This window comes from Tachypleus tridentatus, chromosome 1, assembly GCF_004210375.1.
Source record: "Tachypleus tridentatus isolate NWPU-2018 chromosome 1, ASM421037v1, whole genome shotgun sequence".
Classification (NCBI taxonomy): Eukaryota; Metazoa; Arthropoda; class Merostomata; order Xiphosura; family Limulidae; genus Tachypleus; species Tachypleus tridentatus.
In genome coordinates this window covers 97157372-97184627 of record NC_134825.1, presented here as the reverse complement: position 1 = coordinate 97184627, position 27256 = coordinate 97157372, and the positions used below count along the sequence as shown (strand labels likewise).

General features: G+C 33.0%; 1 protein-coding gene across 1 annotated transcript in view; it reads right to left on the bottom strand.

Annotated features, from left to right (window-relative positions):
- Positions 1–14956, bottom strand: part of LOC143256553 (uncharacterized) — a 29287-nt gene extending 14331 nt beyond the window's left edge. The window contains exon 1 of the mRNA XM_076513917.1: positions 14529–14956. Within this exon, the coding sequence (XP_076370032.1) occupies positions 14529–14693 (165 nt within the window). The 5' untranslated portion in view covers positions 14694–14956. The remainder of the gene's footprint in view (positions 1–14528) is intronic.
- Positions 14957–27256: the final 12300 nt, after the last annotated feature.

Genomic DNA, 27256 nt, shown 5'->3' with positions numbered 1-27256 from the left:
GCTTTTAGAACATTTTTGCAACAAACATTTAAGGCAATTTTATATGTTAACTCTAAACATTCAAATAATTTTAATATTCTGATATTCATTTAATATCTTAATTCCTAAACAAGTGCAAAGAGTTTTGCCTGTAAAAGCAACATACGTGTCTTTATTTTATTACAAGTTACAGCTTTTACAGGAAGGAATAATTATTTCTGCAGCAAAAGCTGTAACTTGGAATATAATAATACTTTATAAACAAAACAAAACTATTAACCTGTTGTTTTAATTATTATTTAGAATGGGCAGAAAAATTATATCTAACAAGAAGGCAGCTACTCATCACCACCTACTGCCAACTCTTGGTCTACTCTTTTACCAATGAACAGTGCGATTAACCATCACATTATAGCACCTCCACGGCTGAAAGGGCGAGCATGTTTGATGTCAGGAGAATTCGAACCCGTGACCCTCAGATTATGAGTCGAGTGCCTTATCCACCTCACCATGCCTGGTCAAACTTTTTGTTAAGGTCTTGGGTTAAAACGTTGCTATGATGCCACATGAAACGGTTTAATCATTTATAATAAAATACAACTTTAAAAACACGTATAAAAAGTTTAAATGTAATTATATAAAGTGAAAAGTAACTATCACTTATTAATAAAGTAAATAAAAACTTAGATTTATGTAAAAGTTCCATTTGTTTTGATTTCTGAAAGCATTTTTTAAATTATATATGTATAAATAAAGTTACAAAATTTTCCTTCAATGAGAAGACAGACAGCTTAAGATAGCAGTAGAAAACCTATTTAGAGATGGGTAAAAAATACATTGAAAGTTTAATGCAGTAACGAATATACAATGTTTAAAGAAGTTTTGTCATAGTACAAATTATTCAATTAAATACAGAAGCGTGCACGTGCAGTAAAAGACAACAAAGTAACATGACTGGAAGTTGATAAAGGATTAATAAAGTATATACTTAGCATTTAAGTAAAAATATTACACCTTTTGGACACTAAAACCATGTTTCTTGAGTTGACTTTAGCAGTTGATTCGCCAAGTAGGAATGTCTATAAAACTTGATAGAATTATGATTTACGCAAATAGCAACCTATAGAAGTGATCTGATACAAGAAACAAAATGGATTCAAGCAAACAAATGAATATAACAAAAGATATAAAACTTATTGCCATATATAGCAAACTATAGTATCTGTCCATTTGTCTGTCTCCTGAATGAAATACTGCACACTCAGACAAAGGTCAACTTTCACTATTGAAATAACTGTAGAACAGAAAAGAAGTTACTGGTCTGACAGGTCAGACAATGTCAAACCAAGTTTCCCTACAGCTGTGTACTACTGAGCAATTGCAGGCAAATTTACTTGAGTATCCCTGTTAAACTTATATTTAAAATATTTTAAAAAATTGGCAGCCTATATTAGGTCTACGATTCTTTGAAGTATATCAAAGAGGTCCCTACGCCTAGCTTTAGACGTAATATATTTGACACAAATTTGGACTTTTGTTGCCATAGGGCATAAAAATCGATCCACCAAACAGGTTTTAGGCTCCTCGTTAACGTGTTCACATATATCTAGGTACATTGTAATTGTAGTGCAGTACCTGGTAATCATTTATAACTTACTAACTGATGCATCGACCCTCAAAAATAGGAGTTAGAATACGAAAAAGGGCCTAGAATTGTTTTATTCAAAGTCTATCTCACAAAATATTTAAATTAAATATTTATCATCTATTGTATTTTTATATTAATATTCATAAAGTGAAATGGTGCTAGAGGTCTCTAACGTTACGTACACAATATGCACACTCACGAACTTAGGCCTTGAATATGGAATTAGCTCCAGCCTGCAGCATCAAGAGTAAATGAGTCTGCAGGTACGTACATCGGGTTTGCGCTAGTGGCAATGGTGATGATGTGTGTAGGGCAGAAGAGAAAGTCGGTCGATCTGTTAGTTATAAAAAAAAAAGATTCAGTTTAAAGTAAATTGTTAGATGTAATGAATAATATAATATGTTTTAATCTTATTTTCATATATCAAGAAATTAATTCACGCTACCTATCTCAATATGGTAGCACATTCATATATACTATTAACAAACCTATGAGTATACAGTGGCAGATAGGAGTAGCAAACTGTATTTATAGTCTTCCTTTCTCCCTATCCACATCAGTGGTACTTGTCGTTAAAGGAGCTCTTATAAGCATACATGTTGGGGGGGGGGTCACAGTAGCAGATTCAGACGAGGAGAGGTCAAGGCCCTTATCTTTGTTGTGCAACTCATTTACTTTTATTTGCGTTTCAGGCTGCCAGATGTTTGTCCAAGGTTTGTTGGATTACCCCCTTTTCCAAAATTTTGGAATTACCCTTCGAACTGTAGTGGGTGAATGGGGGTTATTTAGTATGACCCTGTGCTGAAACTGCTAGTGCAAGAATGTCTTCATTTAAATGAAATGCAGACCATATGTGTTGGGAATATATTTTTTCTATTTAGAAATTATGGTTAAATGAACTAACATTGAAATGTACAATTATCATCAACCTTTTTTGTACTCAACATCAAACTTTTGATTATTCCAGTTTCCAACTCAAGTCCCGATAAGAATTCATAAGTTAGTGGTAGTGAATCTTCTGAAGCCATCGATCCTTAAGCCACAGAAATGAAGGGTTGGTAACCAAACACGAAGTTGTCTCCTGGGGATCCATATAACCCTATTCTGACATCTATGCAAGTAAAATCATAGAGGCTTGTAACCATAAAGGACTACAAATTTGCTGGAAAGGATTTGGGGAAAAAATTCAAAGGATAGGTCTCTGGCAAAATGGCTTGGTTTGAAATGTACCAGTGGTTAACTTACACTGAAAGCCTAGATGTACATTTGTTTTAGGGTCAACGCATGGCTCTGTAGTTTTATTTTTGTCTGTGACGTATATTGTTAACTACATATTGTGCAAGTGTCCCATGTTCTCGAAGCTTGTTTGTCAAAAGCGCGCGAAAGCTTTGTCAAAATTTCTTCAAACTAGCGTGATTTTTTTATAAAAGGCAGCTAGTGAAGAGAGATTATTATTGGACTGCTACAGTCAATGTACTATAGACCCAAGAAGCAATAATTGTAAATGGCATTTATTAATCGGAAAATTGCAGAATTTAACCAGGAATGTTATAGATTTAGAGCAATACAAACTATTTAACTTCACTGAATTACTTCGGATGTTACTATTTCTACCAGGACATTAATATTATTCGACAAGAAATGAGCATCTAACCAGTGTGATGCTAGCTAAGAAAGGAGTCATTGGTTTAAGCTATATGCAAAAACATCAACTCAGAATTAATTTGTTCATCGTGTGCCTGGATCATCGACAAAATATTCGGTTCTACACTAAATATAAGACTGTAGTTTGTAAAACTGTTATATATAAACCATCATTTGTAATAACAATTAGTAATAACTTATTATAAATTGTATTATTTTTAAAATTACATTAAAATATGCATGTTAACAAAGGTTACTGTGTGTCAATTTGTTTGCAAAAAAATATAAATTTGATATATATTAATAGTTAATTAACTACTAAATTAAAATTTCCGATTACATGAAATAGTAATAGGTTAACATAAGTAATATAACTTGGAGACTCGTCCAAAATAAATTGTAATACATAACAGTACCACGAGACTAATGTTAGAAAAGTCTCACGTCTGGACCACGCCTTCGCAACCAGAGAGTATACCATATGGAAGAAAGGTAATACTTCAGTCCAAATGCCCAAACAGTCCATTTACTATTGCAAAGCTCAAACATTATAGAAGGAACATAACAAAAGATGCAGGCAAAATACTCGTTTCCATGTACAAGCAAGAGAGATGATCGCAAGGCGTGTTTACTGAAATTCGTGTCACACTTGCACTTCCTTGGAAGGCAACTTTAAAGGTTTTCACTTTTTTTTTATATATATATATATATAGGCGACACAATCAATGTAGAAAATGTAGAACAGGTGATACTGTATGTATAGATGAGACAACCAATACAGGAAATGTAGAACAAGTAACACTGTTTCAGATGGTTACATGAAAAAACGTGAAGTCCATGCGAGTGAACAAACGCAAATTTATTAGTTCTTGTGACTAAACATATGATACTGAAGGAAAATTTGTCCATGAAAAAGTTACAAAATCAGTGCTAGGATGGAGCAAGTGGTATGAGAAAGAGAGTAGCCAGACATCACTAGTATCGAACCTAGGACCCTCTACACCCATTGATATGGCCATGCACTAAATTTGGAATCACTTAGCAGCCTTTGTGATGCTCTAGACCAGCGTTTCTCAAAGTGTGGCCCTTCAGGGGGTCTGTGAGGTCAAAACCATTTTCATAATATAATTCCTTCAATGAAATGTTTCTGTATGTTTTGAACCAAATCAGAGAATGAGTGAAAAAGGCAAATAATGTCTTAGTACGTTTTGAGTTTTTGAGAAGGAAGGTTGTGTCTTCAAGTTCTAAGATTTCATTCTCATGTTTTTGCATAAATAAGCAATATTATTTTGAACCAAACTTTCATTGAATTTATTTCGGGTTTAAATTAATTTTAATCTGTATGGTCGATAAATTTGGACTTTTCTCTATTCTAGAAATAAATACATATAAAAATTATACTTAAGCTTGAATAAATTCAAACCTAACATTCTAATGGAAAAATTTGAAAGGAGAGATAAAAGCGTAGAGAGAAATCAAACAGCAAGCAATTGTTCAATCATTTGAGAAGTACACCCTTTATCTTATTTTACAATATTTTAAATTTTGAAAACTTTCCTAAATTTTTAAATTTTATCTAAAATCTTATTTTATAATTTAATTACATTTTATTATAAAATAAAATTTCTTCATAAAATATTTTTCTTATATTTGAGGATGGATCATTGGCTTAAAAAAAGGGAAATTAGAAGACTCGCTTTCTCAACATACAGCTGCACCATCTACGTCCAAAGATGCTGAAAAGGTAAAACTGACATATCGGAGTTCTCCGACTCATGGAAAGGAGGAATCTACTCCAAAGAAACTAGGCGAAGCTGTAAATAAGAAAAAAAATATGATGAAAGCTATCTTTCCCTCAGATTTACATACAGATGTTAATAATTTACCTTATAATATTTTATGCAACAGAATATTTTCAAATAGTATTATGGTGCCAGTTAAGTTGCAGCGTCATTTTGAGACCAATCATTCAGAGTTTAAAGAAAAAGGAACTGAATATTTTAAATGTAGACGTGATCAGCTCTTTAAAAGCCAAACTATTTGTTACAGCTTTTCAAACTAGAAATGAAAAAAAGCCACTGAAGCATCTTACATGGTAAGTTATCGTATTGCATTGGCTGTAGAAGCCAAGAGACCAATAAAACCTCGTACAGTTGACATTGTTGAATGCATGCAAGATGAAAAGTCAGTAAAAGAAATCACAGCAGTGCCACTTTTAAATGAAACAGTAACTCATCGAATTAAAGAGTTAGCTGCAAACATGAAGACTGAGTTAACATCTCCTGTGCAGAATTGTACTTTTGCCTTACAAATGGACACATCTACAGACGTGGTTGGATTTCTTGTTTTGCTTGCATTCTCTGGTATCAGCACCAACTAACCATCGAATGCTTGCCAACAAATACAATTGGTGCTGAAATATTCCATGTGTTCAATCACGTTTTTAAATCTCATGGTTTATCCTAGAACAATTGTGTTGACATTTCCACTAATGGAGCAAAAGCAATGGTGGATAAAACTTCTGGCGCCTTAGCACGAACAAAGCAGTGGCACCAAACAGTTCTAGCAGTTACTGTATTCTTCATTGCCATGCACTCACGGTAAAAAAAAAAAGTTTCACTTAATAATGTCCTTGATGAAACAGCAAAAATTATTAATTTTATTAAATCTCGACCCTTGAGCACACTTCTTTTTAATATTTTGTGTTACGAAATGGGAGGTTCGCATAAAGCATTACTGCTACATACTGAAGTACGATGGTTGTCTCGAGGAAAAGCACTTATGCAATTGTTTGTGTTGCGAGCTGAACTAGCCACTTTTTTCATGGAACATCATTTTTACTTGAAAGAACAACTGGCAGACAAACAATGGTTATTCCGACTTGGATATTTGGCAAACATTTTCTCGAAAAAGAACTAAGTGAACCTGTCACTTCATGCAAAACTGACAGTAGTTGTTGTCAATGATAAAATTTGAGCCTTTAACCGAAAATTATAATTTTGGATAACTTGTATCTGCCATAACCATCATGAACTTGATAGCTTCCCAGTACTTGAAGACTTTTTTGAGGAGATCGGTGGCGATATTAATGAATGTGATTTTTTTATATTGTATAATGAAACTTGTCAACATTTGGAAGATCTGCACAACTAAGGGAACCAATATTTTCCAAATGACTAACACATGGTGTTACAAAATCAGACATGGGTAAAAGACCCATTTACAGTGCAGGATAGAGCAATGGATTTTAATGTAACAGTGTACAAAAAGTTCAGTGATATGGTTTAAGATTCTACATTGCAACTAACCTATGAGAAACTACCACTTGTTGAGTTTTGGTGTAGTATCAAAGAAGAATATCTACAATTATCTAAAAAAGCTGTTAAAATGCTCCTCCCTTTAACAATTACATATCTTTGTGAAGCTGGATTTTATTCATATGCTTCAACCAAAACAACATATCGCAACAGATTGTATGCAAAAGCATATATGAGAATCCAACTGTCTTCTATTAAGTTAGACTTTAAAGAAATTTGTAAAAAATGTAAAACAGTGCCACTCTTCTCACTAGAAATGTTTTTTGTCGTAGAAAATTTAGTTATTTTTCATAAAAAATATGGTTAACATATTTATTGTTATTTTTAAATGAATTAATAAATATTTAAAAGTTCCATTTTAATTTCTAATACAGTAAATATCAATAGATATAACCCACATTTACAAAAGGTCTTTGGGGGTCCTCAATCATTTTAAGGAGTGTAAAGGGGTCCTGAGACCAAAAAGTTTGAGAACTACTGCTCTGGACTATATCATGAAATCCTGAAGTTCATCAAGAAATCTTCATAGAGATTAACACTCCTTTGAAAAGACGTTTTTAGTCCTGATTTCTCCAAGCCCGTTCCCCTGGCTGTGGTTTCGCTAGATAGTAGATAGGGACAGTGGGAATCTCGTTAATCCATTCATTAATGGATTTAAATGGCAATTTCATTTAAATACAAAATTATTAGCCTAATATTAATAACCTTTCAAGTTGCTCTGGGGCCTATTAGGCCCCACTTTTCGTAGGAGTGTTAAAGAAAGAGACACTAACAGTGAAGAAAAAAAACTCCAGGTATTTGAGTTCTCTGCCCCACCACATGTACAGTAAATGGACAAGCTATGACATCCATCAAACAGAACTACAAGTACCTGCAGAAACTGTATGACACTTCAGAAGAGAAGGTTAATGACCCAGAAATGTTGCACAGAATCATGGGAATGAATATTGTTGTGAAGAAATTTAATTTTTAGGTTTGGATTAAGTTTGGGAGAACTCATACGTAGCCACTGTGATAGTTTAATAAGAGGCTCTAGACAGCAAACCTAAGTGCAGCAGATGGCTAAAACCTGATGGAGGAAGTAAACATGACACTCCAGGAAATTCATTCAAAAGGTAAGCTTCAACATGTTTAATCACAAAATGAATAGATGAGGGTGATGCACTGGATATTAATTAGTAAGCAAGAGTTGCCTAGAAAAAGAAAAAACCTGAAGTATGAAGAAGGTACAAGTAATGAACACATTCCTGAAAGTGCTGAGGACAGACTTAGAACAGTTCATTTTAAAGTTCTGAAAAGTTATAAATTGTATAAAGAAATGATTTGTCCAACTTAGAAACAGAATTTACAAAATGTTGTAATTAGTTTCTGATGAAAGCTGCTAACCAAGAAGTCTGTGATGCAGAGTTGACTAAGTTATCTATTTTTTACGCTGATACAAACAGATGGAGATGTTAGTGGCTCAAAGCTCAAAGTTTGGCTACAAATTTTAGGAACATTTATTCGAAACAGTGTCATAATATTAAAGAAAGTTGCTTAAGGTTAAAACTATTGCTGTTACTGAGAAAAAAAGCTTATGATAGGAGTAACATTTTGTCAACTTATTGCAGTTTTCCCTGCAACCACTATTATGTAAGAGATATCCTTCAACAACCTTAGACTTGTGAAAACCCACTTAAGAGTAATGGATGGTTCAGGATCATCTTAAGCACTTAATTTTACATGTTCATTCTTATTTCAGAGATGAGCTACACCTGATGAAAAGTTCCAAAATGTATTCATTCAAATGTGACAAATGCAAATTTATAACTTTGAAACATTTACCACATTTTAAAGAATCCATAATACATTTGTCAACAACTAAATGAACTTGCATTAGTGAAGTGACTCAGTTACCAGAAAATTTTCTCAATTTCATTTGATTCATTATAATTGTAATATAATGTAACAGTTCTTCAGAAATACATGTATAGCACATCTAATATGCTGTGACAATTCAGTAAATGAATTTCTTGCTCCTTATGTTGACATTAAATTTGTACATGGTGATGAGTGATCTAAACACATCACATTAGGTGTTTTTCACTCTGTAAGCCTAGTATTAAATTTAGAGCAGGTATTTTTTACCCAATTGCTCTAGTTTATACAAAATCAATCAAGTATACCTTAATGTTTTTAAAATTACTTTATTTTGCTCCATTTCAAGGTAACCATTTCAAAAAATTTTCACACCATAAGAGAAAGAGCTCTGCTGGACTTTTTGTTAAGAGTTAAATTGTTAGTTCTATATTTACAAATTACATACATAAAGATAATCAAATCTGCAGGTTCAGTCCAACTGAAAGTTGTGTTGTGAGGAGAGCATAATGTTATAAAATTGTATTCTGTAATAAAGAAATGGTTGTTGTTCACATACCATAGTTATTCTTCTGCTAGAATCTTTGAATACCTAAAGTGTGAAATTTTGTTATGGAATCTATTTTACGGTACCATTCTATTCTATAAATGACACCACATTGTATTGATTATTTCAGTGATATACATGATACATGCTAGGTCCATTATAGTAATTTTTTTTAATAGTATGATATGTCAATCAAATGCCAGCTTTGGTAAAATTTCATGTTACTTTAAAATTACAAAAGATGCAGTATTGCCACCTCTACTTAAGTTGCATATAATCATACATGTTCAATAATCAAACGTCAATTTGAAATTTTTTTTTAAAATCACATGATGAAAATTAAATATGAGAGATAATTCTTCCTTATTTTCAAGGGCATTTCCTATGGCCACAAGAAGACAAGAGAAAAAAATCAAAATAATCTAGTATCATTGATGTAAATACAAATGCTGACCATCAGCCAATGTTATTCCATGTATTTTTAATACTTTACACAGCAGTTGTAAATTTGCTGAGCCAATGTCCTTAAGATATTTGGAAACAAACCTAGTATAATCACAAGATAGATATTAAATGGCTGGTACTTAAAACTGTTATCGAACAGTTGCTTACATTATAACTCATCATATAAATCTGTTACTACTAAACCTTCCTATACTTGGTCCGTAGAGAGTTGTCACACAAACAAACATCTTTACACAGAATACCATCCTTGCAATGAATAGATTTCTGTATTAGTTCCCATTCCATATACATTTTGTAATACTGTTAAATGTTGTACATACTGACAGGTTTTTCACTGTTGCTGGAACAATTTGACCATTTCATCCATCTTCCAGCTACACTCAACTGGAGATAGTTTCAGGGTTTGAGTTGCATGCAGTAGGTGATTTTAGTTTTCTTAGAAAATAACTTATGTCTGAGAACATCCAATGAAAGCTGGGAGTTACTATATTGCAATGTAATAAGATCAGATCATCTTTCAATAGCTTGTTCTGACACAGGTGCTAGCTTTGTGCAAAGTTCACCTAAAATCTGGGTAATTCAGGGTGTTCCCCAACTGTCTTCAGCCATGTTTTCTTCCCAAATCCACAAAATTCTTTGAATGTGTGGATGCTTGGCAAACAATGTTATGTGTTCACCCTGGTTCTGAACATCAATTCATGCATTGGAATATATACATCTTCTGTCTTAAAGTAAAATTAATCAAGTGTTCTGCAGTATAGTACGCACATGGCTTTAAAACTTTAAAAGAAAAGTTTTTCTTAATATGAAACAACTGAAGCATGAAAATACAATATCTCTGATACATGGAACTGTTGATGCTTTGTGAAATTCTTGATCATGTCATTTCTGGCAAAACCATGGCTATGAATAAATGAAGTACTTATAAAATATACAATTATCTTGTTTTTCCTCAATTCTGTAATATGCAATACATGAAACACGTAAAATAACTTTACACTTGCAATTCAATACACTGAGAAAATGTTGCACAGCACATAGACAAAGTGAATGAGGAAATAGGAAGGAAGAAAAGTTTTATGAAGCAATAAATATGAAGTAACCAAAAAAGCAGGACAGTATAGTTACACAGTCAATTATGTATCAAATGTGGTACAATTATGATTTTTTATGTATAACATAACAGTTAAAGATGTTCCAAGATGATGAATAGACTGCATCGAATTGTCTAACATAAGGCACAATGAGGTTGGAAAAAAAAAGATTTCATACATAAATCCTTTTGGATTCTATAGGAGTTAGTCTCAAATGTTCGATGTGAATTCTTAAAAAAAACAAGAAACATAACATATAAACAAACTACTTAAAATACAACAATTTTTAGCTTTCAGGAGAAATATTTTTGTAAATATTATGTAGAAATTTGTGCAAGTTTTAAGACACAGGACACATTAAGAAATCAATTATTTCTTTTTAAAGCCTGTTAAACTTTCTACACATTTTGGTACTTTTTTCTTTCTATTCAACTCATCCAGACTATGATAAAGTTAACAACTTTATGAAATAAGAAAAAAAAAACATACAAAATATTTTAAATGAAAAGGTATTAACTTCTTGGAAAATTCTTAAGGGGCAGATTTTCATGACAGCACAATGGGTATACATTAAATGGAAATAATTAAAAATGATAGCAAATAGTCAAAGTATCTGAACTGTAACAGTTGCTTAAATTCCAAAGGAAAGACATTTTTCCATAAAGATATTCATAATGTTTTGCAAAATGTTTTACCCAAATAAATAACACTACTGAGAACTTGATGACTTCAATTTTGCACATCCTGATAAAATATTGTCACTGTAATGAAAAAAAGTAAGGAAAATTCTAGTAAACAATTTGTCATAACACAAAACAGTAACACAGGAAAAGGAGTTTTCTTTCATTATGCAAAAACTGGCAGCATCTTAGAAACCTATATGTTCATATGAAATAGGCCAAAGGAATCTCATAATAACCTTTGGTATCATCAGAAAATTTCTAGCTTTTAATTCGTCCACTTTCAAAACGAACTTCTTCAATCTGGCCTGCAACTCAGCACACCTTTCAGAAGGTCTTAAAACCTAAAATCATATCTTAGTCACTGTACTTTTATCTAATTCAGTAATGCAAGTAACATTACCAAGAACACCACTACCAAATTAACCAATAATTCTAGCAACTTATTGGAAAGACTTCTAATATCAGTACTAAATATAAACTTAATTTCAAACTTCCATATTTAATATTCAATAACAACATTGCTTTTACGGTTTTACCCCAATCTAACCTTAGTGTATATACATACAATCATTTTACCTGTTAGTTCATATTTAAAAACAAAAAACTACTGTAATTCTACTCTAAGTTTAAAAGTACAGAAAGACAGAAATCCACTACTATTTACTTCAGAAAAACATATATATTAAAAGAAACAATCAGGTCTAGGCCTAGTGCTTCTCAAAATATCTCAAGTCAGAAGTTTGGCTTGTGAGCTTACATTAAAACGAGGTAGAATCAAATACTACTAACTTCTAAAGTGCTTGTTATAATTCTGTTGTTAGTGACCCAAGTTAAGTAAATGAATTACAGATCTATTTTTCAGTTTGAGAGCATTGAAATATCTAATACAATTACTTGTAGTTGAAATAGGATTTATTCTTTAAACCTAACATGCATTCCTCACCAAACATTTTATTTAACCATGAATTTTGCCATCTTTCATTTACAAAATCAATCTAAAAAAATTATTTTTATGTTATTTCTATTAAAATAAGTTACAGCTTATTTCACTTTTTAATAGTTAGATTAACTGAATATTATTGATTACATTTCAATCATTTTTTGTAATTTATATTATTATACTAAGGACATTTATTTTTTGCTGATGATTTAGTGTTTGGCTTTGAATATAAAAATCCAAAAATGTCTTAACTTGTCCAAACCTTATGATATACTAGGATAAACCAACCACACCACAAACAAAGACCAATCAGCTGATCATCACAAGCTGCGGTTTTTTGTTGTATTACTTCCAGTATTAATAATGGGCTTATGCCAGACAGAGTCCTCATCAACTCAAGTTTAATTTAAATTTTAGCTTTGTCCTTATTATATTAGTTATTTTACTTCTGATCACAAGTTACTTATTCCTCACCTAATATATACCCTCCTAAAATTACACTAGACTTCTTATCTTCTCTACAGCAAACTCAAATTTTTTCCTCCAATAAGTAAACCTTATAACTACCAATTAATTCTGAACCCAGGATAGATGTAGTTTAACAACATATTTTTAAATATAACCTACTCTTTCCATGTATCATAACTCACAAATTTTGCAGCATTTACTTTTTCATCAATCATACCAATAACTCTAAGAGCTTGACAATAAAAGTAGAAAATACACACAACAAAATATCTAGTGATTGGCAGATTATAATGTTTTTGTTTACTTTTACTCAAAATTTCTCAGAAAATATCAACCATACCTTATTTGCTATATCTAGTTTCTAACCCACAAACCCAAATCTACATGTAAAAACTAGAAAATGTGACTTCATTAAATATTTTTTTAGGTTTGAATGTTGCTACAAAAAATGATAAAGTCTGTAATTTAAGATGTTGTCAGAAATCATAATTAAAAGCTGTCCTAACACACTATAATGATGCTTGACACAAGTTAAATATACACTCTAAAATCTTTCCTAAAAACTATATATATCAAATAACCTATTATCATGTTTGTTGTTTGTTTGTTTTTTTATTTGGTGAAGACACAACCCTGACTGAGAAATCCTTCAATGTTGAGAAAGTAACAGTTGTAATCATTTTCATTGATTTTTCATAGTGTCTGGGCTATTCTCACTGCTGTTAGGGGAATGATGTGTGCAGGTGGGAGATGTTCTTAAATAATTTTATAGTACCTTACATCAACTCATTTCATAACAAAAACAAATCTTAAACTTTTAATTTCTCATTTGTTTGATTAGTAGAATTATCATTTTAATTTATTCAAAATGTAAAACCTGACGAAAGGCTTTCTGTATACACAACTGTATCTCACTTTAAAAAAAACCACATACATGTATAAATTGAAGAAATAAAACAAGTACAAATATAACACCATAAACAGTTATTTATAAACAATAAAATGACTACAGATACATACACAAATCTTGTATGATATAATAACATAAGGAAATTATTTAAATTGAATAGTTTGAATAGGTATTACAAACACATTCACATCACACAGCAACTAAGCAAAACCACAAAATGCCTAGGTTTTGCATAGTGTTGTTGTGAAGACTTCTTAAATCGATGTAATTTTAATTCATGTACATGTTTCATTAATGGTAAATGTTTTCCTATATTCCAAGACATCTTCCACCATTCTAGGTAATAATTATCTTAACAGTGCTTTTTATCAATCTCAAATATAAAACGTGTAGTTTGAAACAATGTCAATATAAATATTATAGTGATCAAGATAAAATTCAGAAAGAACAAAAGCTCTGTTCTCTCCAAATTACTTATACTGCATAGAAATTGACTAACTTTGATCATAATATTCTCAGAATCTTAAACTGATCAAAGATAACATTAAGTAATCATCAATACGGATTATTCAGTCTTCTCCTTTCTGTTAGTTTCAAACTAAAGTGGCTTAGATTTTTAATTAGATTATTCCCAGGCCCCGATACAAATCTTGTTCTGATGTGGCTAAATTTTGGTTAACCTTACATTGCCTTATTTAAGATGCAAAATGATTTATGAAATGAAAGTGTATATTTAGTAATGACTAAATACTATTCTACTATAACAAATGAACGAATAAACTGATGCTTTGTGCAAACATCACACAAGTTAAACTTCTAGCACTAGCTACGATTGGGACATCGCCAAACTAAAGGTTGAAAAAGTAATACTGTTATTACTAATGATTATACTACATTACTACTTTATTAGTTTTTTAATACTATATATATATATATATATATATTGGCTTTAGAAATCAAGAATGTATAAACTCACCTTTGACTCGCTTGAATGAAAAGAATCGCTATCACATAACGTTTGTGACCGCAGTTTGCGAGTTAACTGACTGATCATTACAAGACGAAGAAAACACCAACAACGATAACTGAGCCGCAGATTTAAGATATAAAGCCAAACTTTGCCAATAATCACCTTGAACATGAACCTAAACCTAACTCAGTCATAGCTCATATGCTATTTATTGTTACAATTCACTAGTACTTAATAATAGTAGTAAGGAATTCGTTCCGGTTCCGAAATATTTATCAACCACCAAACTTAAAGAACTATTAAGTTACATCTCATCGTTAAATTACTTTTAAATAAACCATCTTACACCTGTCACAAATGTTCATACAACGAAACAAAAAATAACACCTTTATTACTAAGAAATAACGTTACAATCTCACACTTCCTTCCCTAAACCTACCACAATTATCCTGACACAGTCGAATATCAGTTGAAACCAGATGGACTCAACCATTCTCTGAAAGGGAAAACAGTTCCTGCTCTTCCCGCTCGTGAAAACTGTCAATAAGTAATAGCAAATGTAAATAGCGTTACTTTTAGTAAGAAAGTAAATAAAATGTTTGTGATATATAAAATTTACATGTCTTACTTTCCAATATCTTTATTATAAATTTCATTTTAACAAGAGAAGAATAGTTTCTCTCAGTCAAATCTTTATTTTAATGCGTTCCCCGCTGATATAGTGGTAAGTCTACCGACATACAATGCTAAATTCAGGAGTTTGATTCCCATCGGTGTTCTCAGCAGATAGTCCAATGTGGCTTTACTGTAAGAAAAACACACACATTCATTTTAATTCTATAAGAAAGGAGTTCTAACGGATTTACTGTTATACACTTATTTTAATATCTATGTTTGTTTCAGTTTAATATATATTTAGAAATTTAGGTAACTTACATTGTTAAATGTGTACTGCCAACTCCCGCCTGTTCGCTAAATTTGAAGAAGATTCGCGAGCATAAGAATCAATAATGTATCAAGTATGTAAAATACGAGTGATTATTAGTATTTTTGGCCCAGCTTGATTTTCGAGAACTTCGCCTAAAGATTATCGATCGACACGCCAAGAGAGTTGTTGTTCTCTGTGTTTGAATTTTGCGCAAAGCTACTCGAGGGCTATCTGCGATAGCCGTCCCTAATTTAGCAGTGTAAGACTAGAGAGAAGGCAGCTTGTCATCACCACCGACCGCCAACTCTTGGGCTACTCTTTTACCATCGAATAGTGGGATTGACCGTCACATTATAACGCCTCCACGGCTGAAAGGGCGAGCATGTTTGGCGCGACAGGGATGCAAACCCGCGACCCTCAGATTACGAGTCGAACAATTACAAAAACAAACAATTACAAGTCAAATGCCTTAATCACCTGGCCATGCCGGGCCATTTAGGAAAAAAAAAAAAAATGTTTGTGTCAATATTGTTGGCAAGTATCATTGATTTCATACATTTTGACATTTAATTAACTTCTAAATTAAAAATAAAAATTCAAGTTATTTGAAATTGTAATGTATAAAATAATAAATCGGAGACTCGTCCGAGATAAATTACAATATGAACACTCCACAACATTTGAACAAAACCTATTCCAATGGCCATCCACACTGTTAGGTAAATAAAAACTGTCTTAGCTGTAGATGACTCTTACTTTGTCAAAATTTATACTTGTTTTTCCTAGTTCTATTATTCTGTTCTATAAGCAAGAAAAAAAATACTGTGCATAAACAGTATCAATTTCATTTATAATCTTAAACACCTCAATATTTCCTCTAACTCTTCGTTTTCTAAGAGACAACTATTTCGAAGTTCTTAATCTCTTCTTTTCAGAACTAGCAACACCCTTTAGCAAACTTAAGTAATTTATTGACTATTCCTTAACCTATGTCGTTGCTGTAAATGAAAAACAGAGCCTTGAAGTTCCCACATGTGAAATTTATCCAGTTTGATTGAACACTTATAACAGCCTTCTGCTTTTTGCCACGTAGACACTCCTCATCCAACTAGTTTACTTATCCTCCACATCTACAAAAGTAAGTTTTACAAGCCTTTCATATGGCACCTTGTCAAATGACTTTTGAAAATCCAGAAACAACAAATGAACACATTTACTCTCTTTGACATATGTTAAAAGATTTGTAAGATAAGATTTTCCCTAAATTTGGGAGGCTAACGCATATAGCCCTCGTACAGTTTTGCGCGAAATTAGAAAGAAACAAACAGTAATAACTTATATAATTTTATACTAATGGCACTTGCAAATCTCCAAGGCAGAAGTTTCTATCACATAAGTTTTGGTAACTTTAATTTTCCTTCATGCATTGATGCTGATACAATATGTTACAGGTAAGCGAGGAGAGAGAGCTTAATAATGATTTCTGAACGTGTTTGATCAAACTACAGTATCGTAAATTTGCTCAGTTCGGATTTCCATATTTTATCTCAATTTTCATTTGAACCTCAAAGTGATACTATCGGTCTGCAAAAATATATAGTGTCAGTTTCTATGGTTTAACTAAAAGTCATTTCTATCTCTGAAGTTAATTTTTTGTCACCAGTTTAAATTTAACTTTTTTAAATTTCAATCAGTAAATATTTTAAGCTCCTCACATAACACACCTTTCACGTCCACAATTTCCAACTAAATCTTCGATCCTGCTGCTCCAACTACATGTGATATCTTCATTATTTAACTGGACTATAACACGTCAATAACTCAGTAACTTATATATTATAATTTAGATAGTGAAGAGTCCATTGATGTATCGTTTACCATATTTGAAAAGCAAATATTGCACTTAAACTAATTTACACGTAGACGATGTTCGAGAATTTCAATTATCTTGTTAAGACAGCTAATTCTCTAGACTTATATAGTGTAAATATGCTGTGGTTACTATGTTTATAAACAGACAGACAACATCGAAATTACTAACAGAAAACTGATATTTTAACATGAGGAAAGACCGGGTATAAAGGGAAAAAATATTTTTAAGAATAAGGGAGAGTTCAAACGCATAGAGTAGTATATTTCAACTGCAAACGTTTTTAAGGCTTCGGTATTCGATATTCAAGAAAATTTGATTAACATACAACTTTAATTTTATTCTTTCGTGCAAATTGTCCTTCATGACTCAACAAAGAATTGTAATATGTCACATGTGCATGTAGTAGCTGTACATCTTTACATGGTGTACTAACTTTCAAAAATATATGTTCTTCAGTAGCACATTGGTATGTTTACGGGCTTACAACCGTGGAAACCGGGTTTCGATACGTAGTGGGCAGAGCACCGACAGTCCTTTCTGTATCTTTTCTGCTTAATTTCAAACAAACACTTAAAATACATTTAACCAGTGTCAGCAATATTTGTTTTACATATTAGATATTAATATTACTAATTATCTTGATTACGTAAGAGGTCTAAACCATTAAAATGTGTCAGATCAGTAAAATATTTCATTGTCCAAAGTGCTGGATTTTCTACGTTTTGCTTTTAGCACTTGAAGAAAATGTGTTAATTTGTATTTTCAACACCAATATCTCGTGTAACTTTGCACGAAATTCAAACTAAACCAAACCAATCTTATACTTTTATAAATTAAATTGAAATAGTAACTTAGTAGAAACGTTACTGTACTAAAAAAAGACATATTCTCTTAAAATTAATTGATGATTTTATGTCTATAAAGAGTAAAGTTATACAATTTATTAAGAACGAACAGCCAAACTTATATGTTTTTATAAGTTCTCAGAGCTCAAACAGTGAAAGTAAAGAATGTATAAATATGTCAATCACACTGTATTTTCAATATTCAGTAACAAGGAAGTATTTCGCCCAATACATAGTTCATCAGATGAACTAAAACATGGCAAACTCAGTGGTAGCTGAGTCCGTACTTGTATTATAAAATTACATGAACATACTGTTATGGTGTGAACTAGATTAGGATGGTGAAGTGCAATTTTTATCAATTTTATATGAGTTATTTGCAAATAAGAATTATCGTAAATAATTAACTAAAATAACTGAGCCAGCCTCTGTGGACATTGACGAAAAGGAAACAATTATTTCAAGTTCTGGGTACAACAGTGTAACGAACATTTATATATATGTTTCGACTTGTTTTAACATATTATTTTAAAATTAATGGACTGTGTATTGTTTGTTTATTGTATTCCCAACATCTACACTAAAGAATTTCGGCCAATATACATAAAAACTCGACAAAGAAAAACATACTTTTATAATAATATTCATATAACTAGAAAATCTTCTTCTGAGAAAATTATCAAAATTTGTATCTTCAATTTTTATCAGTTTGATTAGGTTGCAACGTCCCTTAAACGTTATCATTACAGTTTGGAAAAGCACGGTTCAATAGTTATCATGACAGCATCATACAGGGTATCCCAAAAAATGTATACACACTTTGAATGATTATAACTCACTCAAACGTTCTTTTATTACAGGTGCAACTGATTTGAAGTAACGGCAAAAGCAAGACTAACTTTTGAAAAAAAAGAAAATTTATCTTAAAGTGCTACTGGAAGTGCGAGAACGTAGCTGAAGTGCAAAGTTTCAAACAGATCCACCAACGCGTCTCACCATTACTCGCATCAGAGATAAGTTTGAAACAAATGGAACTGTTCAAGACGTCCATAAAGGACGTTCTGGAAGATTGCGGTCATCCACCAGTCCCACACGAGAAACAGAGCTGTTAGAAAGTCTCCACCGATCTCCAAGAAAATCTGTTTGGCAAACAGCCCGTGAGACAGGAATCCCAAAATCGAGCGTCCATCGCATGTTGAAGCGCGTTCATTGGAAAAGTTTTATTCCGGCACTATTCCACGCCCTCAATGAAGATAATCCTGACTAAAGAGTTGAATTTTGTGAGTGGTATCTGGCAAAATTTGCAGAGGATGCACAGTTTCCAAACAAGATTGTCTGGAGTGATGAGGCCACATATAAGTTAAATGGCTTAGTTAATCGCTACAATTGCACCTACTGGGCACCTAAGAACCCGCATGTTACTGTTAAATACCACGTAAACTTTCCAGGAGTTACAGTGTGGTGTGAATTATCAGCGTTGGGCGTAACTGGACCATTCTTTTTCGAAAACACAGTCACTGGCCTCGTTTATCTAAACTTGCTGCAAGAATCTGTCGTGCCACGCATTGAGAATAATTTGGAGATGAAGAATTTTATTTCCAGCAAGATGGAACACCTCCCCACTACCATCGTAATGTGAGGGCCTATCTTGACGAAAATTTGTCGAACAGATGGATTGGACCGAAAGGTAGCACTGAATTTCCTCCACGTTTACCAGACCTTACAGCTCTGGACTTTTTTTAATGGGGATACGTCAAAGATAAGGTTTATAGCATATAACCTGCAGCAATCAATAAGCTGAGAGCAGAAATTGATAGACAATGCACCCAAATACCAAATGAAATGATTCGTGAAGTTTGTAATTCTATCTATCCCCGTTATCAGCAGTGCCTGGATCAGAACGGTCATCAGTTCGAACATCTGCGATAACCCAAAAGACTCTACACTTGTCCTCTTAAACTTGGACTATAAAACCTGGATATATCTTAATAAACATTGTATTTATAATCATTCTAAGTATGTATACATTTTTCTGGGACACCCTGTATACTCTGAAACATATAGCAGTCTTTTTCATTTGCTTGTAGATCGAGGAATCTTACATGTGTATTACACCAACGAATATGTTACAGTATGTCAAGTTCCTAACGAAAGGCAGATTAATAAATTTATATCAAATTAATATAATTATAAAGTTGAAACCACTGTAGTTTTATATATAACTTTGTATGGTTACCTGTCATCTCATTTTCTAAATTGTTTAAGGGTAGTCGAAATCTAGGATGTTTCAACTCTAGCTCTACTTTAAAGTTTACACAGGGAACAACTATCTTCTTCTCAGTTATAATCTAATTCTGGCACTATTTCATTGTTTTATTTCTTCTTCTACGTTTGCATGGGAATTGCTTGTTTGTTTAGAATTAAGCATTAAGTTACACAATGGGCTATCTTGCTCTGCTCACCATGGATATAGAGACCCGGTTTATAGCAGTGTGAGTCCACAGACATACTGCTGTGCCACTGGGACCTTACATGGGGAACTACACTATATTTCCCTTAGTGGGATTAGATTCTAACACTATTTTACTGTTCTACCTCTAAATGTAATTTACACTGGAAACTGTAATTTTGTTCTCGAAATACTGTCAGTATAATGAAATTCTATACACTATTTTATCGTGTATAACTACATTTAACTTTACACGGGAAACGATGATCTTGTTTCTAAAATTATTTTACTACAGTTTAATTGTATAATATTTCATTGCTTTAGCTTTACTTGTTATTTTACAGAGAGAACGTTCAGTCATCTCTTTCATAGATTCTCTTACCTACAATTGATCGCTTTAGACATACCTTAACTATTTTGGGTTTAAGTTGTTGTATAAGTAAGGCTTTTTTAATTTTGAAACAAACGCAAAATTAAAGAAGCCTTACTTATACAACAACTTAAACCCAAAATAAACCAATATAAAGGAACGCCTTTATACCTATATTAATACATACCTTAACTAGTTAATCCCCCACTTGTCTGCCACGCCGCTAGAGAGTGACACTAATGTGTCGACCTCAGAGGAGGAAAGGTAAAGAGGATGCTTTCACAGATGCTAGAGATGATGGCGTAATAGTTCCACAAAGTGTCAATAGAGGACGTATTGTGAGGACAGTTAAAAGATAAAAAGAGCATTGCTAGGCATGACATAATAGTTCCATGAAATGGAACCAGGGATGCTGGCAAGAGAGTTAAATAAGGCATCATTAGTTATCCCTACCAGAGGAAGACACAAATGTGTCGACTGCAGGTGGGTAGTGGTAGATAATATGATAATATAGTTTCGTGAAGTATCATCATCAAACATTGGAGCCATGAGAGAAGTTGTCTAGAAAAGATATTGCTAGACCACCATCAGTATCTAGATTTAATTATGTAACAAGTAAAGCCATTATTTTAATGATAAATTTACTGTTTCACCAGCTTGACTTTATCCTAGCAATGTGACTATGACTTTTATTGTTCTTGATAAATTATGTCATTTTACACGTTTGCTGCAGGTCCATTCGAGGGGTAATTTCGATGATCTCAGTGTTTATCTGCAATTTTACTTGGACGGTCTTGGAATGAGACCTCGTGGCTGTTGCTACATATTAGTATTTATTTCGGACGAGTCTTCGATTTATTATGTTAAGTACGTTACTTATTACTATTTAAAATTACCATACATTTGAATTTAGTAGTTAATTAAATATTAACATGTATCAGATTTATAGTATTTGCCAACAAGACTGATACACACAGTTTCCTTTTTAACACAAATATTAAAACTTATAAATTTTAAAATGAAGTAGAGATCCTGTTATAAAAATAATGAAACAAGAATTAAAACCACAATCACCAGTCTATAGTATTTAATTTCTACTTTGGCGGCTTTGTACTCTTATATGCAGACCAAAGCACGGATTAGATTTCATAAATTTGTGATTGTGGTTTTAATTCTTGCTTCATTATTTTTATAACAGGATCGCTATTTAATTGTAAGTTCATATTTTTTTATAATTTTGTACAAGTTGTATAGATTCCACTAAATAGTAAACAAACACATACAAGTTATATAGATTCCGCTAAATAGTAGACAGAACACATTCAGGTGGAAGGATTCTGATAAATAGCAGACAGAATACACACAAGTTGTGTGGATTCTGACACATTATAGGCAGAACAAACACAAGTTGTATAAATTCAAAATTCTTAGAGTTAAGAGATTAAGCAAAATACACATGTTAGATTCAACGGAGCAAACACACATTTATTACTAAATTAAAATGTAAGTGGAACAGACATTTTTCTTTTCTACTTTAGAAATTTTATTAAACCAACGCTTCGCTTTTCTGGTTTCTTCAGGGCTATTGCATAAAACTGTTTGATATTACAATATTCGTTAAATAATATAATTGGTATCGAAACCTATTTTTCAGTGTTATAAACCTTCAGATTTGCCATTAGGCATGGGGAGCATTTATTAGCTCGATAGTAAATTGTACAAGAAAATTAAAATAAACAGAGAATCCCGGTTGCACTGAACATGCTTGCCCTTTCAGCCGTGGGGGCGTTATAATGTGACAGTCAATCCCACTATTCGTTGGTAAAAGAGTAGCCCAAGAGTTGGCAGTGAGTGGTGATGACTAGCTGCCTTTCCTCTAGTCTTACACTGATAAATTAGGGACGGCTAGCGCAGGTAGCCCTCGAGTAGCTTTGCGCGAAATTCGAAACAAACAAACTCTTTTAAGGACAGATGTGTGCTTCGAAAGCGCTAAGCAATGTGATGCAAATGATAGTGGCGGCAGTGTATATTTTTACTTCAGCGATATTCATTTGTATTCATTATCAACACAAACAACAAGTGGCTTGAATGGCCATTTGAAAAATCTGCATGACAAAGAGTACTTCTTATTCTAGCATGTCAAAATTTAGTGTAAGTAGATATGGGTCCATGACCTGTTGTTTTCATTTGTTAATTTATTTACCTCTGTTATTAATGGTAGTAATAGTAAATATAGTAGGTCTACTTTCTAGATCTGGATCTAATGTTACAGTTATGTAAGTTTTACTACGTTTACATGTGTATAATTATCTATCTATCTAAACTCCAGTCGTTCCTTGTTGGATGTAGCTCTTTGTCAAACCAGACCAATATTTTCTATTTTTGATATACTGTGTCCCTTTAATTCCTGCTTCCGCCACTACATCGTCCCTTCTTATGGTCTATATTGATATAAATCTTCTAGGCCTATTATTAATATTATCAGTACATCACCGTTAGGAAAGCTGATACCAGTTTCGTGCTCTTACTGTATTGCTAAACGCAGCGTCTGTCTAAGCGTTTATGATACGATGCACACATACAAAATTGAACATTCACTTTTGAAATGACGGGAGAAAAGGCATGAATAATGTTAATGCGAAATTTTATTTCACGAGCAGGATATTCTACGCTAAACTGTTATGAATTAATTACACTATCCTTTACATTTCAAAATATGACACAATTTAAAGAATAAAAATGTAAATTTAACCTATGTATTGTTGAGCGGCTCTTAGCATGACTGACATGTTTAACAGTTACTTTTTATGGTTGGCAGTCTAACAAACTCGGAGCTTTGGCTCTTAGTAAAACCAAAGTACAACATAACTAAACTTTTTAATATCAATGAAATAATATCCATTGATAGACTAACTGAAACTTTCCTGTCACTGGGTTCCTTTGTTTCAACATACATATGTACTCAGAACAAACATGACCAGTTCGAAGGTGCGTTAGCGTTTTAATGTAATTAAAAATTCATAACTGGACTAAACGATATAAATAATAATTAATGAACAATAAACAAAAATATAACAAAAAATATAATTTGCTGTCACACTTTTTCGCCAGAAGAATAAGGAAACAGCTTGCTCTGCTACTGGAAGAAATGCATTAATTCTGGCTAGGAGACACACGTTATGCATTTCAGATGCAAAAGGAGATCGTGATTTTCAGCACCAGTTTCATAGTTAATGGCAGGAGGTCATTTATGTCTCTGAGAAATTTACACAATTTGTTTTCCTTTATGACGCCCGACGAGTTCGAATCTCCGTCACACCAAACATGCTCGCCCTTTCAGCCGTGGAGACGTTATAATGTGTTGGTCAATTCCACTATTCGTTGGTAAAGGAGTAGCCCAAAGATTAGCGGTGGTGGTGATGACTAGCTTCCTTCCCTATAGTCTTACACTGCTAAATTAGGGGCGGCTAGCGTAGATAGCCATCGAGTAGCTTTGCTCGAAATTCAAAACAAACCAAGCTAATCCTTTATGACAATTACAGGCTATTTTCTAAATTGTAAAGTAGAAACGTATCCGAAAAAGCCACAATGACTAATGTTCAGGAGTAACTGACAGTTTAGTCACTTTAATACTGGATATATATATAGCCAAAAGTATGTGAACACCCGACCATCATACCCATATGTGCTTGTTGCCCAAAATTATGAACATTGATATGTATTGCCCCTTCCTTTGCTGTTATAACAGCTTAGACTCTTCTGGGAAGGCTTTTTGCCAGATTTTGTAACATGGCTGTGGGGATTCGCTCCTATTCAGCCACGAGAACAGTATTAAGGTCGGGGACTGATGTTGGGCGAGAAGGCTTGGCTTGCAGTCAGCGTTTCAATTCATCCCAAAGGTGTTCGGTGGGGTTGAGGTCAGGGCTCTGTGCAGGCCATTTAAGTTTTTCCACACCAACCTCGGCAAACCATGTCTTTGTGGACCTTGCTTTGTGCACGGGGGCATTGTTATGCTGAAACAAAAAATGGCCTTCTCCAAATGTTGCCACAAAGTTGGAAGCACATAATTCTCTAGAATGTCATTGTATGCTGTAGCATTAAGATTTCTCTTCACTTGAACTAAAGAGCCTAGCCCAAATCATGAAAACAGCCCCAGACCATTATTACTCCTTCACAAAAGTTTACAGTTGGCATTATGCATTCAGGCAGATAACGTTCTTCTGTTATCCGCCAAACCCAGATTCGTCCGTCAAACTACCAGATAGTGAAGCATGATTCATCACTCCAGAGAATGTGTTTCCACTGTTCCAGAGTCTAATGGCGGTGGGCTTTACACCACTCCAGCTAACGCTTGGCATTGCGCATGGTGATCTTAGGCCCATGAAAACCCACTTTATAAAGCTCCCGACGAACAGTTATTTTGCTGATGTTGCTTCCAGAGGCAGTTTGGAATTCAGTAGTGAGTGTTGCAACTGTGGACAGACGATTTTAAAAGCTACACGTTTCAGCACTCGGCGGTCCTTTCCTGGAGTTTGTGTGACCTATTGCTTTGTGACCTAGCTGTTGTTGCTTCTAGACGTTTCCACTTCACAATAACAGCACTTACAGTTGACCAGAGCAGCTCTAGCAGGGCATGAATGTAACAAACTGACTTGTTGGAAAGGTGGCATCCAATGACAGTGCCTCGTTGAAAGTCACTGAGCTCTTCAGTACGACCAATTCTACTGCCAATGTTTGTCTATGAAGATTGCATGACTGTATACTTGATTTTATGCACCTTTTAGCATGGGTGTGGCTGAAATAGCCGAACTCACTAATTAGAAGGGATGTCCACATACGTTCGGCCATGTAGTATACATATATAAATATAATGTAATACCAAAATTCATCAACGCTTTTATTTCACTCTAAATGCAACATTAACTCAGTTCTAGCTTTATTTACTGAGTTATACATGCTACATGAATAGAATCATTCTTCATTTATATAGGCATGAGCACCTTTATCGTGTAATAACCAACCAGTCTACACTTCTTAATGAAGCTATCATATCATATGCCTATTATAATAAAATTAATTATGTTTATTCGTTAACACTTTCACTAACTCCCACTATTGACTGCTTTTTATTTCTGAGAAAATAAACCAAATTTATTGTGTCATAAACTCCTGAACAAGCACGGGGTAACAAAAAAATTGAAAAAGTCAATGGAAGTAAATTCGATACAGTTGGAATTGTAAAAAAAATACAATTATTTGAATAAAGCAGTAAACATTAGTGGACTCGAACAGAAGTAGATTTGTAACTGATCCTAAGGACTAGTTCAAGTGCGTTACGGCTCAAGTTTCTACCTAACAAATTCATCCTGGTACATCAGTCGCTTTGGCATTGATGATCCATTTGTAGGAAAAGCGGGTATTAGGTTTTTCTGTTTTTTATAATATATAATATGTAAAATGGCTCTGTTGATTTATGATCTCACAACGCTAGAGTGTACACTCAAGAAAGGCTATATTAAATATATAAACGTTATCAAAGGAAGCTGCTTCTTTGCTATACAACCTGGCGTTTGTTTGACGTCACAATAACACTGACATTTTAGCGCAGTGATAATGTTTGCTCATTTTGTCGGTGTATTTTGTGTTTTATTATTCAAGTAATAAAATTAGTCATGAAAAAATATGATGGAAAAATATATATGCTTCGCTGTTGGTGGTGTTATAGCGTAACTTAGCGACCACATTTTCTCCTGATGACTCAGTAGTAGGGTTGAGATTTTATAACACTAAAATTCGGGATTCGATGTTCGTTATGAACATGGCACATATAGCACTTATGTAATTTTCTGTAATAACCCTCTATAAAAAATAATCATCGTTAAACATTTCTGCAACAAGATCATAAAATCTAAAATGAAATTAGTAATAATTATTTTGTATGATTTTTAACAAAAATTATGTTTTTTTGCTATTTTATGTAATATTTAAAAGCAACCCATATTTTGAGATTCTGTAAATATGCAATAAGCTGTAACACTGTAAGCTTCCTCCCTAGTGACTCAGCGGCAATTCTTATAACACTAAAATCCGGGTTTTGATACACATCGTGAGTGCCACACAGGTATGTAGTTTTGTGCTGTATTACAAACAAACAAATTACACACTAAAATGAAATACCTGAAATATAAGGGTCAGAGGTAAAAATTTCTTTTTATCTGGTAGATGAATGATCGACTTCATACATGTGAGAAGCCTCATTTTATTGCAT